This window comes from Crotalus tigris, unplaced genomic scaffold (genome assembly GCF_016545835.1).
Source record: "Crotalus tigris isolate CLP2741 ecotype Arizona unplaced genomic scaffold, ASM1654583v1 scf7180000024293.1627790, whole genome shotgun sequence".
In the NCBI taxonomy this organism is placed as follows: Eukaryota; Metazoa; Chordata; class Lepidosauria; order Squamata; family Viperidae; genus Crotalus; species Crotalus tigris.
This window is the reverse complement of record NW_024100466.1, coordinates 1,113,051-1,125,761: the sequence shown is the minus strand read 5'-3', so window position 1 is coordinate 1,125,761 and position 12,711 is coordinate 1,113,051. Positions and strand designations below refer to the sequence as shown.

General features: G+C 43.6%; 1 protein-coding gene across 2 annotated transcripts; it reads right to left on the bottom strand.

Moving 5' to 3' along the window:
* Positions 1–1,392: 1,392 nt before the first annotated feature.
* On the bottom strand, positions 1,393–11,541 carry NFU1 (NFU1 iron-sulfur cluster scaffold). 2 transcript variants are annotated; one of them, XM_039324227.1, is made up of 9 exons: positions 11,430–11,462; positions 9,974–10,054; positions 8,946–9,052; positions 7,804–7,939; positions 6,559–6,625; positions 5,485–5,599; positions 5,074–5,137; positions 2,891–3,065; positions 1,393–1,935 (listed from the first exon to the last, which is right to left on the bottom strand). In XM_039324227.1, exons 3-9 carry the CDS (start codon positions 8,950–8,952, stop codon positions 1,894–1,896), a joined length of 606 nt encoding a protein of 201 aa, XP_039180161.1. In that variant the 5' UTR covers positions 8,953–9,052; positions 9,974–10,054; positions 11,430–11,462; the 3' UTR covers positions 1,393–1,893. The 2 variants fall into 2 exon arrangements, with proteins under 2 accessions (XP_039180161.1, XP_039180160.1); XM_039324226.1 differs by lacking the exon at positions 9,974–10,054 and having other exon boundaries at positions 11,430–11,541.
* Positions 11,542–12,711: the final 1,170 nt, after the last annotated feature.

The window sequence follows — 12,711 nt, the reverse complement described above, 5'->3', positions numbered from 1 at the left end:
ATTTATCCATCTCTTGTGTGCGTGTGCGCACGTGCGTCAAAACTATGAATCCTTTCAATAAAGCTCTCAAGACTGCAATTTGGTGCACATTTTGCTAGAGATCACATTGTATTTACTGAATTTATCCCCTACTCTAGCGCAGTGGTTCCCAACCTTTCCTGCTTTGCGGACTGGGCTGTGGAGGGGAGAGGAAATGGTTCTGTATGAACAGCAGTTGTGGAACTTGCACACAACTCCATTTGCATGAGCAGCGGGCAGTCACACAAATTGAGCTGCACACAGTGCTTGCCTGCCATTTTCACAACAGTTCCGAATGGGCCATGGCTCGGGAGTTGGGGATCTCTGCTCTAGTGGAATATAGGAGGGAGCTTCAATTTCTTCCTAGCTTATATGGGTGAAGCTTTGAGTACTTGATCAATTCAGAAAATTTAACATCTCTTCCACTTTCTTCCAATCTGTCCTGTCCAATCACTTTCTGTTAATGTGCGAAACATTGGGGGAAAGTTTTCCAGGATTCCTAGCATTGAAAAAGCAGACAGAACTCATACATGGTGAGATTTCATTCCTTCCTATTTCTCTCTCTTCTGAATTTCCCCAGCAACTGCCACCATGTTCATGCGATATACTTTCTCCTCTTTGCCCCCAACTTCAAAAAAGCTACCCCAAAAACTGGTCCTGCTGATCCTTTAAAGGCTGGTCCGGGGTGGCATGTGCTTGGCAGCTGACTCAACTGGAACAATCCACACAGAAGCAGACAGGAGAGCAAACACATTTCATGCCAGGGAAGTTCACTGCACAGGAGGAAGTGTTTGCTTTTGTGATCTGGAAGTAGTGCTTGAACAGGCAGGCGGCAGCTAGAAAAAGATGACCAGGTTGCTGGCTCCTGGAATGGTCAGCTGTTGCTGAAACCAATAACTCTTGCCACCTAACTTGCCCATAAATATAAATCTCGGCATGAGAATGAAGAACTCCGGGAAAGAGGCTGCCTGGGTTTTAAATCACTTCTGAATCGACTCTCAAGGGTCAGTTTCTTGGATTCTCTGTGTTCCCTTTCCAGATCTGATATTAAGCCTTGTAAGCTCATCCACCCACATGGCAGCAGAGAGCTCTTCCATCTGCTGGCAGCCTCTGGAACCAGCGTCCACTGGAATTAGTGCTGGAGCTTATCTGGTTGTCAAAAGGGGCTCAAACGGTTTCTCTTGTGTGAAATTAGTGAAGTTGGTTCTTAAGCATCCACTCTTGCATACGCATCCCCACTGCAGCTAGGTAGGGTGGTGTCCTATTCTTACTCACAGGGAGTATTTTAGCTCTCCATTCAATTGACAGGTCTCCCCGGCTCCCTTCCAAAGATAGGAAACAGTCCGATCCAAAACACATGACTCCAAAGCAAAATGACCACGGTATTAGTAGTATTTTATTGAACCCATGGGCATTTTTAAAAAATGAAAAAATTTAAACCTCCTGATGAGAGCACAATTAAAAAAATTATTCTTGGAATCTAAGTACCAGGGGAAAAGTTTTTTTGTTTTTTTTAAAATCCAATGCTCTATGACCAAATCACCTCCAGAAAGTGATTACAGTGCAATGAGAGAAAGCCTGCTAAATAAATAGATGATTGATACTCAGGAAGATAACTGGAGATAAACTTGAGAAAAAATTGAATCCAAGGGAGGGAGGAAGTATTTCAGAAACTGTTAGGAACATGCCTATTCTGTATGCTTTCCTCTTTTTGCTCATGGAAAGCAAAGATGGGCCACATTTTTATTATTCGCTTGTTTTCTTATACAATGAAACAAAAATTGAATCGGCCCAATGAAGAAACTGCGTTTGGGCCAATTTAGACAAACCCACCAGCCAGATAATTTCTGCCCTCAGTCCAGGGCTCTCCCTGATTCAGGTTGACTTCACTTCTTTTTCTTCATTATCATCAACAACCTGAGAAGCAACAGGCAGGAAGGAAGTTACACCAAGAATATCAGAGCCCCCCAGCGTTGAGAACCAAGCCCTTTTAAAATAAGCACAACATTGGCACATAAAGGAACGTGTTGCTTATTGCAATCCTTTTCAAATCGGAACGGGGCTGGGCAACAGGGCTGACTCGAAGCAAGAGCAAACAATAGCAGACACAAAGCTAATCCTAGTCCTAAGGAGCCATTACAAGGTTATGCCTGACGTGTAATAAGCCATTCCTTGCAAGAAACCAACAGCTGAAATACAGGCAGTCTTTGACTTGTGACCACAATTGAGCCCACAATTTCCATTGCTAAATGAGACAGAAGTTAAGTGAGTTGTTAAGTGAATTGCTGCAATGGTTAAATTAGTCACACGGTTATTAAGTGAATCCGTCTTCCTCATTGACTTTGCAAAAGGGGATCACGTGACCCCAAAGGGACACAGCAACCGTCATAAGTACATGCCAGCTGCGAAGCGTCTGAATGTTGATCACATGACCATGGGGAAGCTGCAATGGTCGTAAGTGTGAAAAATGGTCACAAGCCACTTTTTAAAGTGCCATGGTAACTTTGGTCACTAAACGAATGGTTGTAAGCCAAGGACTGCCTCTACTGTAATTTTATCTTCTGGGTTGGAGGGAGGAGGGGTGGCCACCTGATTTGAAAGAGCAAGGCCACCGCATGGCACAGGTTCACACAATTTAGGCACTGGAGGCCAGCAACGTCTCCCAAGATAGCATCGTTCCCGTCTTGCCTGGCAGTGCAGGCAGCCTCCAAATTTGTTCAAAAAATTCTGAGGTTCTGATTTTAAAAAATCCAGAAGAAAACCCTAAATAGGTGTCGATCTCTATTTTAATTTTTTTCCCACACGGTGATGATTTGGGGGAACACTGAGAAGACAGGTGGAACACAGCACGTGTCCTCCCAAAGGGGCTTACCTGCTCCACACCTTCCACCTCTGGAATATAGAACTGCAGCATGTTTTGTATTCCGTTCTTTAATGTGACGATGGAGCTGGGGCAGCTGGTGCACGAGCCCTGCAGTTTCAACTGCACGATCCCGTCTTCAAAGCCCTTAAAGATGACATCTCCTCCGTCCTCCTGAACTGTTGGCCTGAGGAATATTAAGCCAGAGGCACTGAAACCCACAGCCACAAGTCTGCTATGGACAAAATAGCATTACGAGTAGCAAACGCTCAAATGTTTGCATTACGTCTCGAAGTAAAGCTCAGATTCTCGGCCAACACCCGGGCCTTTCTCCTCTCTTTTTACATAACCTTCTCTCTACCTTCCATGGGGCCTTGCTGATTCCTGGAGCAGCCTGCAGCTCGCTACGCCACCTTCCACTTCTTGTATTAGCAACTTTTTCCTAAGACATCTGAGCCAAAGCTGTGGATACTCTGTTTACTCCAAAGCAACCTCTCAGCCACGTAGCTCTTAACGAGAAAAGAATCTGGCAAAATTTAGTTGCGCAAATTTAATCAGCCCGCATAAATGTGCCATGTTTGCATTGTTTACTACATTCTGTCAGTGCCAATTGGGTTGAGATGGCCTGGAGAGTAGACAGTGTCTCCGTTTACGTGTTCTACTTCTGTTCCTACTCAATCCTACTCTGGCTCTGGAACTGTCACAGATCGAAAGATTTTAGTGGCCCAGTTAGAAATATGTAAAATTCATGCACTGGCTTGAATTCTGTAATTGAGAAACAGTAACTTTTAAGGTTAGTCTGTGAGCAACTGAAGAAGCTCCTTGGATGAGAAGCAAAATGTTTTCAAGAAAAAAACTAAGAAAGTCCAATAGCCTTTTGAAAAGCACCTTTGTGACTTCATTCCAATACTTTTACAGCAGGGGTGTCTGACTATTCAGGGAAGGTAAAACTCCATCTTTGTTCAAACTTCATTTTTTCCTCCTGAAAACTGAAATACTGCAGAGGCCAAATCCCAGAGGACATACTTCTCTCCAACGCATGGAATGAAAGCAAAAATTGTTAACTCGACTTTATACACAGGATCTTTTGATACCCATTTGCGTCTGCAATGGATTCATGGATTAACTTGGCAGAGGTCATATTTACCTCCACTTTTTATCGCCTGCTAACACCTGATGTGTCACCTCAGCTGTCAGAAGCTGAAGAATGAACACACAGGGCTTAACATGAATAATACTCCTTCAAGAATGCAGTAATTCCACTGCAATGAAAATCGGAGGCCTTCCTAGCTCTTGAAAGTAATAATGAATGTCCTGTTTGCACAACTAAGACATTTTAAAATCCTGTTAATATAGGAATGTTAAGAGAAGCACTAGAATGTGACTACTGTTTAAAGAATTTTCAGATGATCTTCATGTTAACTTTTTGCTGAATCCAAGCAATTTAACTGAAATATTCGGGACTTGAGCAATAAGGGTGAATATATAAGGACAGCAACATTTGTTATTACATTTATAGCCTTCAAACACAATCATAACTACAATATTAAAGTTTAAAAAATACGCTACAAAGAGAAATGTCTGGGAAAAATAAAATAACTTCACAAAACGAACAGCCCACTTTAGCCCAAGACCTGGGGAAGAGCCAGGTTTTAAACAAGGTCGGAGTAGGGCCATATGAACTTCTGGTGGCTTGTTGTTCCAGAGGGCAGGTGCTACAACAGAGAAGCATCAGAAGACCCTCATTCACCGATCGGGGCTGGAGCATTCTGCATAAGCTGCGAGAAACAAATGGCCCCTCTCATTAACTCAGCAGCATTCCCCAAAGGGCTTAACCAATTATATCATGGGTCAATTGCACCCACATGCCTTCTGGCACCTGAAGCAGCAGTAGAAACAGTATATGGGCATATTGGTGTATGCCTATGTTGCTGCATTGCAGGACCAACTGCAGGTTTTAAGACACTTTCAAGGGCAGTCCCAGGTACAGCACACTGCAGAAGTCCAAATGCCGGGTGACCAGAAGGTGAGAGGCTGTCTTAGAGGTCTTCAGGTCCACATGCAGACATCAGTGATGTACTAGACCAGCGATCTCCAAACTTGGCAACTTTATGACTTGTGGACTTCAACTCCCAGAATTCCCCAGCCAACATAAACATTGCCTGCTATCAAGCACACACAACAGACAAAGGTACCTGATTCTGGTATCCAGCAGCTCTTTTATCATTAATACAACTTCATCGTCCTCTTCAGATGGGGCTTCGGTGGTTTATAGAAAACAGAAACAATAAATCATGTTTATCTCATTTAGCAAAGAGTAATTAAAATACAGATAATCCTTGACTTATGACAACTGAGCCGAAAATTTATGCTGTTAAGTGGATTTTGCCCCATTTACAACCTCTTGTCACAATTGTTAGGGGGCTTTGACTGCAGTGATGCACTGGCCATCTTGCAGATCTTGACCCTTTGGCAGATGCCTCTGTGTACAACTCTACTAGAAAGTCAACCTTTGCAAGATGGCTGGAGCAGTGGAAGCCTCGCCCCGGCAGAGCCCAAAGGAGATGGCTCCTCACGGTTGCCAGCATCTGAATTTGTCACTGTACCTGTATCTGTACGAGGGGCCTCTTCTGTAACAATGGGCAAGCCTGACGCATAAAAGTCCATAATAGTGGCATAGATATCGGGCTTTATTAAGTTCCAATCCACATCCTCACTTTCCTACGAAGATTTAAAAAAACAGATCGTAAATATGGAGAAAGAACGCTACTGGATTCCTATTCCTGGACACACCAACCTCACATAAACTTCTGGAAATCTTACCAGTAGGGAAAAAACTCTCCAGGAGTTTGTCTTCATGCACACAAACTCTCTAGGAACTTGTCACTATGTACATAAGAGTTTCTACAGTCGTCAAGTATGATTTGTAAATGGGGCCTACCCACTTAAGAGTGAAAAGGACACTGCTATTTTTCATCCATTATGTGTGCGGCTGGTTTGAACAAACCCGGAAAAAGGGAGGAGGTATGTGTCACTCTTCGATCACAAATGGCTCCGCTCATCCTTGTCCTATACATGTCAGACTAATGTCAATCAATTCAACAGAGAGACATGAAAACTAATCTTTTGAACGTTCAAACACTTACAAATGGACCTAAAATGCAGTCCAATCTCAAATAGTGGGGGAGGGGGGGTAGAGAGAGAGAGGATATTACCTTCTGCCATAGCAGAACAAACATTTACCAAATGTTACACAATGTGTTTGTGTCCACTGCCAATTCATGCCCAGCAGACCAACACAGAAAAATGTTAAGCCTTGGACTTCAGCAAACCTACAACAGGACAGAGCACCATAACTGGGTCTGTCTTTTGTTTTATATTTCAATTTTATGGGAAATATAGTTTTACTTTAGGGAAAATGCATTTTCGTAGGTGTTTTCATACTTTTTAAAAAAATTTATAGAAAATAGTTAACAATTCTCAACACATTTCACTATTGAAAAGAATATTATTTTTGAATTGAAATGTGACATGTAAACCAACAGTGCAGAATTCCAAATATTATTCCACTGATATAAACAATCTCTGTGTTTTAATTCTGTAGCATATTGAGAAAAAAAGTCCATTATATAGCTAGTAATTTAGACTATCAGGCTTGTGTATAGTACTTTTAGATTTACCTTTGTGATAGTAATGAAGTCTGTTCCGAAAAATATGCTTTTAATGCCTTCAATCCGAAAGAGCTGTCTAACCAGAAAGGAAAAGAAAATGAAGACTTTGAAAAATAATCATCACCATTCAAACTGGTCATCAAAATCCCATTTCTTCATATTGGTTCACACATGCATGTTTGTTGCTTCATGACTGCAGTTTCTGTAACGCCATTGTCCTAAATCCTAACTTCTTAAAATTCATTAGCCGAGGTGGCGCCACAGTTAGAGTGCAGTACTGCAGGCCACTTTAACTGACTGTGTTCAGCAGGTCAGCGGTTCAAATCTCACCGGCTCAAGGTTGACTCAGCCTTCCATCCTTCCGGGGTAGGTAAAATGAGGACCCAGATTGTTGGGGGCAATGTAAATATATATATATATACATTGCTTACTGGTGTACACGGCTTAGAGAGTGCTTGCACTTAAAGCGGTATATAAGTCTCATAAATAAATAAATAAATAAATAAATCACCTTTCCAAGAAGCATGGATGGAGTTTTAAACACATCACAGCAAATCAACACTTTCTGCTTTATATTTAATCCAGCAATGATTTAATCTAAGTTGAAAAAACTTTGTAAATAGAGACGGGTCTTATTGTGGGCCTTCAATCTTTGACAAGCAACTAGTTACATGCTAAGTATGAACAGCCAAGCATGCCAATTGTGGGCTAATTTGGAAGACTGATTCATAAACCTTCCACATGCCTGATAATTATGCAAATGGCCTTTTCATCCAGGACTGTGATAATTGTATAAAAGGAGAAAGTACATATTAAGACTGCAGCTGCATTGAATGGCACCCCCTCCCCCTTCCCTTTGGCTCAACCACCTATCCTTAGGAGATGAATTTTTTTTCCTCCAAGGAAGAGCTGGGAGGAGAAACTCACCTGCATGATCCTCAGTCGTATGGAAAAGGTCTGAGCATAAAGTAGCAACTAAAAATCAAGCCAAAAATCACCCATCCCCCAAGATTTCAAAGAGAATCAAGCTACACTTCTCTCTAATATCAATAAGATTTACATTAAATTCCTAAGAGAAGAAAGTTTCCCCTTCTCTGATTTCCATCCCTTTACAGGAATAGATTACATGGGCTACCCTCCGATTTTGGTGCCTCCAACTTCAGTCCAGGGTCTCTTTGCCCCTAATCAGAGATCTGACTGGGACAGGTTTCCAAATCAACGTCACGCTATGTGCCCCCCCCTCCCGCTCCAAACCTTGCTAACGGAGAGCAGTAGGTGGAAGCAGGAGACAGGAATTCCATCGTTCTGGACTCCAGGACTGGTTTCCCTGGAATAAATTTTAAGCTGTTTGGATTTGGAGTCTCCTGCGTCTGAATAAATAGAGACCTCACTGAAATGAAGAAAAAAATAAAATGAATTATTTTGAAACACAGTCATTCACCTTGCCTGGATGAGAGTAAGCTACTTTCACTGCCCACCAGGAAGCAATCAGAAAAACCCAGGTGCTCCTAAGCAAGAGAGGATAGCAATGAAATTCTGAGGCTTTTGTCGCCAGCAATTGCACATTATATGGCCTAGTTATTCGGATCTGCAAGACACACTTAACAGTAAGAGTACCATAGAGTTGGAAGGGTCTTAAACATTTGGGCTGCTCATGGCGGTTTCTCAGACAAACCATTTTCTGTTTGCACAGGAGATGTTAAGCTTTTCATTGCATAAGGTCATCAAAAGCACGCAAGATACTAAGGATCTCATCCTAATTCACAAAATTTTCTTGTTCACACCTAACATTTCATGGGCTCTTCACAATACTGCACAATTTGGGCCATTAAAAAGAGAAGAGATTAACAGGGTGGCTGACACTGCACTACCTGACCCCAGATTAATGAAATACACAGGCCTATCCCATTCTCTCCACCCTGAGGTTTGATGAAATGAGCAGATTTAAGATATTTATCTGGTTATTTTTCAGACGGGTTCAAATAATTGATAATCCACTAACCAAAAAAGTAGCAACTATTATTTATATTGACTATTAAGTAAAATTGGACAGGCATTAGTAACATGTGATTTGTTTAACCGTAACTGGTTAGTTCACAGAACAGATTAACCCCAAACATATTGGTTTAGTGAAATATGTGAATCCAACCTAGAAAAGAAGGTAAACATTAGACTCCTTTATTCTATTCTCATGCCTTTTCCCCAATTTATAAAAGCTGAAGAAAAGTGGCCTTAAATCTGAGAATAGGACAAACACATCCTTCTAACTTAGTGAGAAATTAGGCATGTGGGGCTGAAGCATAATTATTCATCATGAATACATTTTAGAAAAGAATCATACGTATCATAAGCATTTTCATCCCACAGAACTGAAAATGCACAAGCAAAACACCCACCTGACATCTGTGGCACGGCAGGAAACAGGAAAGATTTGTGTGGTGTAACAAAACGCTGGGGTTGTTTAATTGATACATTTGTGCTCTTTAATCCCAAATGACAAAAGCTGAATGGAGAAAAAAAAATACAGCTAAGAATGTCATAGTTTGATTCTTAAGACAGTTTAATGCAGGCATGTCAAACTGCTGGCCCACGGGCCAGATGCATCACACCGAAACTGCGATATGTTGTGTGACGTCACATGACATTGTGAGTTTGACATGCCTGGTTTAATGGAATTTCTTCAACCAAATAATAATGACTGACTCATTAAAGGTGGAAAGCCAACAGATTTAGAGCTTGAATTTTGACTTGAAGCAAGGAAGAATAAATATTTCAATAAATAACACCATTGAACAGTAAGGAAATCTGGGGACTTAAAGAATTGATGGCTGGAAAAAAATAAAAATTCTAGCAATTTTTGCTCTCCTTTCTCCTTTCCAATCTCCTTTCTCTGTATGAAAACAGATGTTGAACAGGCTGCAAGTCCTATTTGTTTGCATCTAAAGTTGCAAAAACAGGTAAGGAGAAATCTTTCAGAAGAAAATAATGACATTTTTGGGTTACGCTTATGATTACCCTCAGCTTAGCACTACATGTGTGAATCCAGTCATTTACTTTGCAAGAACAGCCAAGAGTATTAAAGGACTCTCCAGAGATGTATAGACAAGATGAAGCTGGGGAATTCTGGGAGCCGAAATCCACACATTTTAAAGTTATTGGCGTTGAGAAACACTGCACAACATGTTTGCATTACAGACCAGGCAATCTAGATATCAGCAAGACTGTCTAGGAAAAACAAAATGAAATATATATCCGACAAATGAAATAAGCATCTGGCATGTTTGGGTGTGCTAGTCTTTGCATTCCTCCTTCACAAAACTACACAGAAGATTAGAGCTTTGGAGAGCATCTCTCTGGATATTCATGTGATTCCTTGCCCCTTCTGTTATTGTTTTTTTATTAATGCAATCAGCAGGAAACTAACATGGTTCAAAGAAAAATGCTTTCGGCCCCATCCTTCTTTTTGTCATTGCCTTGGAAGTCAGGTCTGGGCAACAATCCAGATCTAAAGAGAAAAAGATGGCTCAGAGCCCAGCTAGGGACACACCTCCTCCCTTCAGCAGCACCTTAAATCAACCGTGTCTTTAAGACATTGCTCAGAAGTATGACATTTGCATTCCTGCATGCTTTGAAGTGCCCTCTCCCTTCAGATCCGGATGGCTGCTCAGCCCCATTCAAAATCCTTTCCCCCACAGAAGCTGTGAGACCCTTGGAGAACAAGGAAGGGTGTAATGCAAGGGGCTGCTAAACATCTGTGAAAGACCATTAAGCATAAAGTCTGTAATTCTGTCCTGCAAAGACAAAAACAGTGACAAACTAATTGCAGGTTTTTAAACTAATCATTTAGGCATAGGAGACCAGGCATGGGGATCTGCATGCGCAGCAAAACATCTTCCGTAGTTGAGTGCAGATTTGTTTTTGTGTGTGGTTTTTCTTATTAACCTGCATATCCTTTTATGTTTTAAGATTGCTTTGGTTCTTTGTTTAGTTTTTAATTGCTATGAGCTGCCCAGACTCATGCATTCAATGGAACAAACAAAGGTCCAGTATACTCCAGACCGCCCTAAAACTAAGGCACAGCACCCAGTTGACCAAACCTCCAAAAGAGAGCTTCTTAGAAAAAGCGGTTTAGAGCCCATTCGGCAAATTCAATGCAGGTGACCTTGCTAAGCCAGATCTTTGCTAAGCCAGGTTTAAACCTGAGCTGCTCGGAGGGGGAGGGAAACAGAAGTGACAAAACTCCTGCAAAGACCAGCCAGTGGTGCCATCTCTTCCCTACTTCCTGCACTTTGGGGGGGGGGGTCTCCTGGGGGATCTCCAAACGGGGCCACCAACTCCAGCTGGCTGAGGAATTTTGGGATTTGAAGCCCACAAGTCTTAAAGTGCCCACGTTTGGAGACCCCCCCATCCTACAAGCATCAGCACCTTTGCAGGTGTCCTATTTTCCGCCTCCCCCAAAGGGATGATTGACAGCTTCAAAACAGTTTAGATAGAGCCTGTCGGAGAGAGAGGGGTTTGAACGATGAGAGGATACCCCCCAGCCCCTGCTGTGGGGTGGACTACAACACCCATAACAGGAAATAAGGGGGAACGCGAAACAGGGTAGCGAGTGAGGCAGGCCAAAGTTTCCAAAAGACATCGGCTGAAGGGAGGGGACAGTCTGGCTGGGGATAATGGGGGGTGGAGTTCAAGACTTCCCAAGGAAGATCCAGGCGTCGGCGTTTCCACGGGGCAGCGGGCTGGGGAAGGACGGGGGAGGATCAGGGGCTCTTTAATGCGGGAGAGCCCCGCGGAAAGGCCGCCTCAGCCCTGGGAAGGGGGCGGCCTAGGCCCCCCAACTTGGGGGAGGCCTCAGACGCTGCACCCCTCCCGCCACCTACCGGCCCCTCAGCGCCGCAGCCAGACGCCGCGCGGCCGCCATCTTGCCGCCCTCCGAGGAAGGACCGTCCAGGGCGGACTGCGCAGGCGCCTGATGAGCCCTCTGCGCCCGGTATCGCGCCCAGAGTGGCCTCTACCGGCGGAAGAGGGCAATGCAGGCTGCTCGATCCGACGCTCCCTGGAGGAGCCGCGCTTGGGGGCCGTGGGAAAGTGGGGTGCCGCCCCTCCCCCGGGGGTTGCAGCAGCTCCCCGGCCGTGGAGGAGCCGAGCGAAAGAGGAGTCTTTCCCCCTTTTCACTTTTGTCAGGACAGGCTATCCCGATTCTATCCCTGCGGCTGGCTTTGCCTTAATTGTGCCGTATTTATTTATGGAATTATTTTTTAAACATTTTATTAAGCTGTAACGTAAAATATAAAGCTAATAGTAGGACAGAATGGGGAGGACAAAGTGAGAAGAAAATGAGGGAAAGTAAGAGCAATAGGGAGGGGGATTTTTCTTGGAGACGGACAGACTCCCTCCCAGCCGGTCGAGGGGAAGAATTGCTTTGTGCTTTGCGTGGGACTTTCAGATTCCATCCAATTTTACTGCAACCACTTTCTCTCAGTAAAAGTTCTTTTGATTCAACACAATGGATTCAAAAATCTTGCTTTCCTGAGGGACTAGCTGAGGCAGGTCCTTACAGTATTGGGTCTCCTGCTTGAGCAGGCAGAGAAGACCTCCAAGGTCTCTTCCAGCCTTAAGATTCTATGGCAGTGGTTCTCAACCTGTGGGTCGGGACCCCATTTGGGGTCGAACGACCATTTCACGGGGGTTGCCAAACCACGCTGTCCGCCATTTTTTTCCCTTTTCCCTAGCTGTCCTACTCCCTCTTATTGGTGGCCACACCCACTTGGGGGTCACCACAACATGGGGAACTGTATTATGGGGTCACAGCATTAGAAAGGTTGAGAACCACTGTTCTATGGTATCTATGAATGGGTTGCTTCTTCACTGCAATCGCTCACATTTTGTTTAGCGGGAGAGCTAGTTCCCTGGCCGTATTATGATCTGGTCCACTTTCGGCATCAAAGAGCGTCTCACGATACATGCCTGCACTGTGCCAATGGAAACCAGTCCTGTGTAGAGCTTGAAGCAAGAGTCCGACAGCGGATCCCACATAGAACAATGGAGGCAGCCATCAGGCTCACGAAGTAAAGTGATACGGATAGTCTCGTCTGATCAGCAACCTGCCATTGTTACAAGGTCTAGTAATGTAATCCTGGGCAGCAGGAAAATAAGACAGAC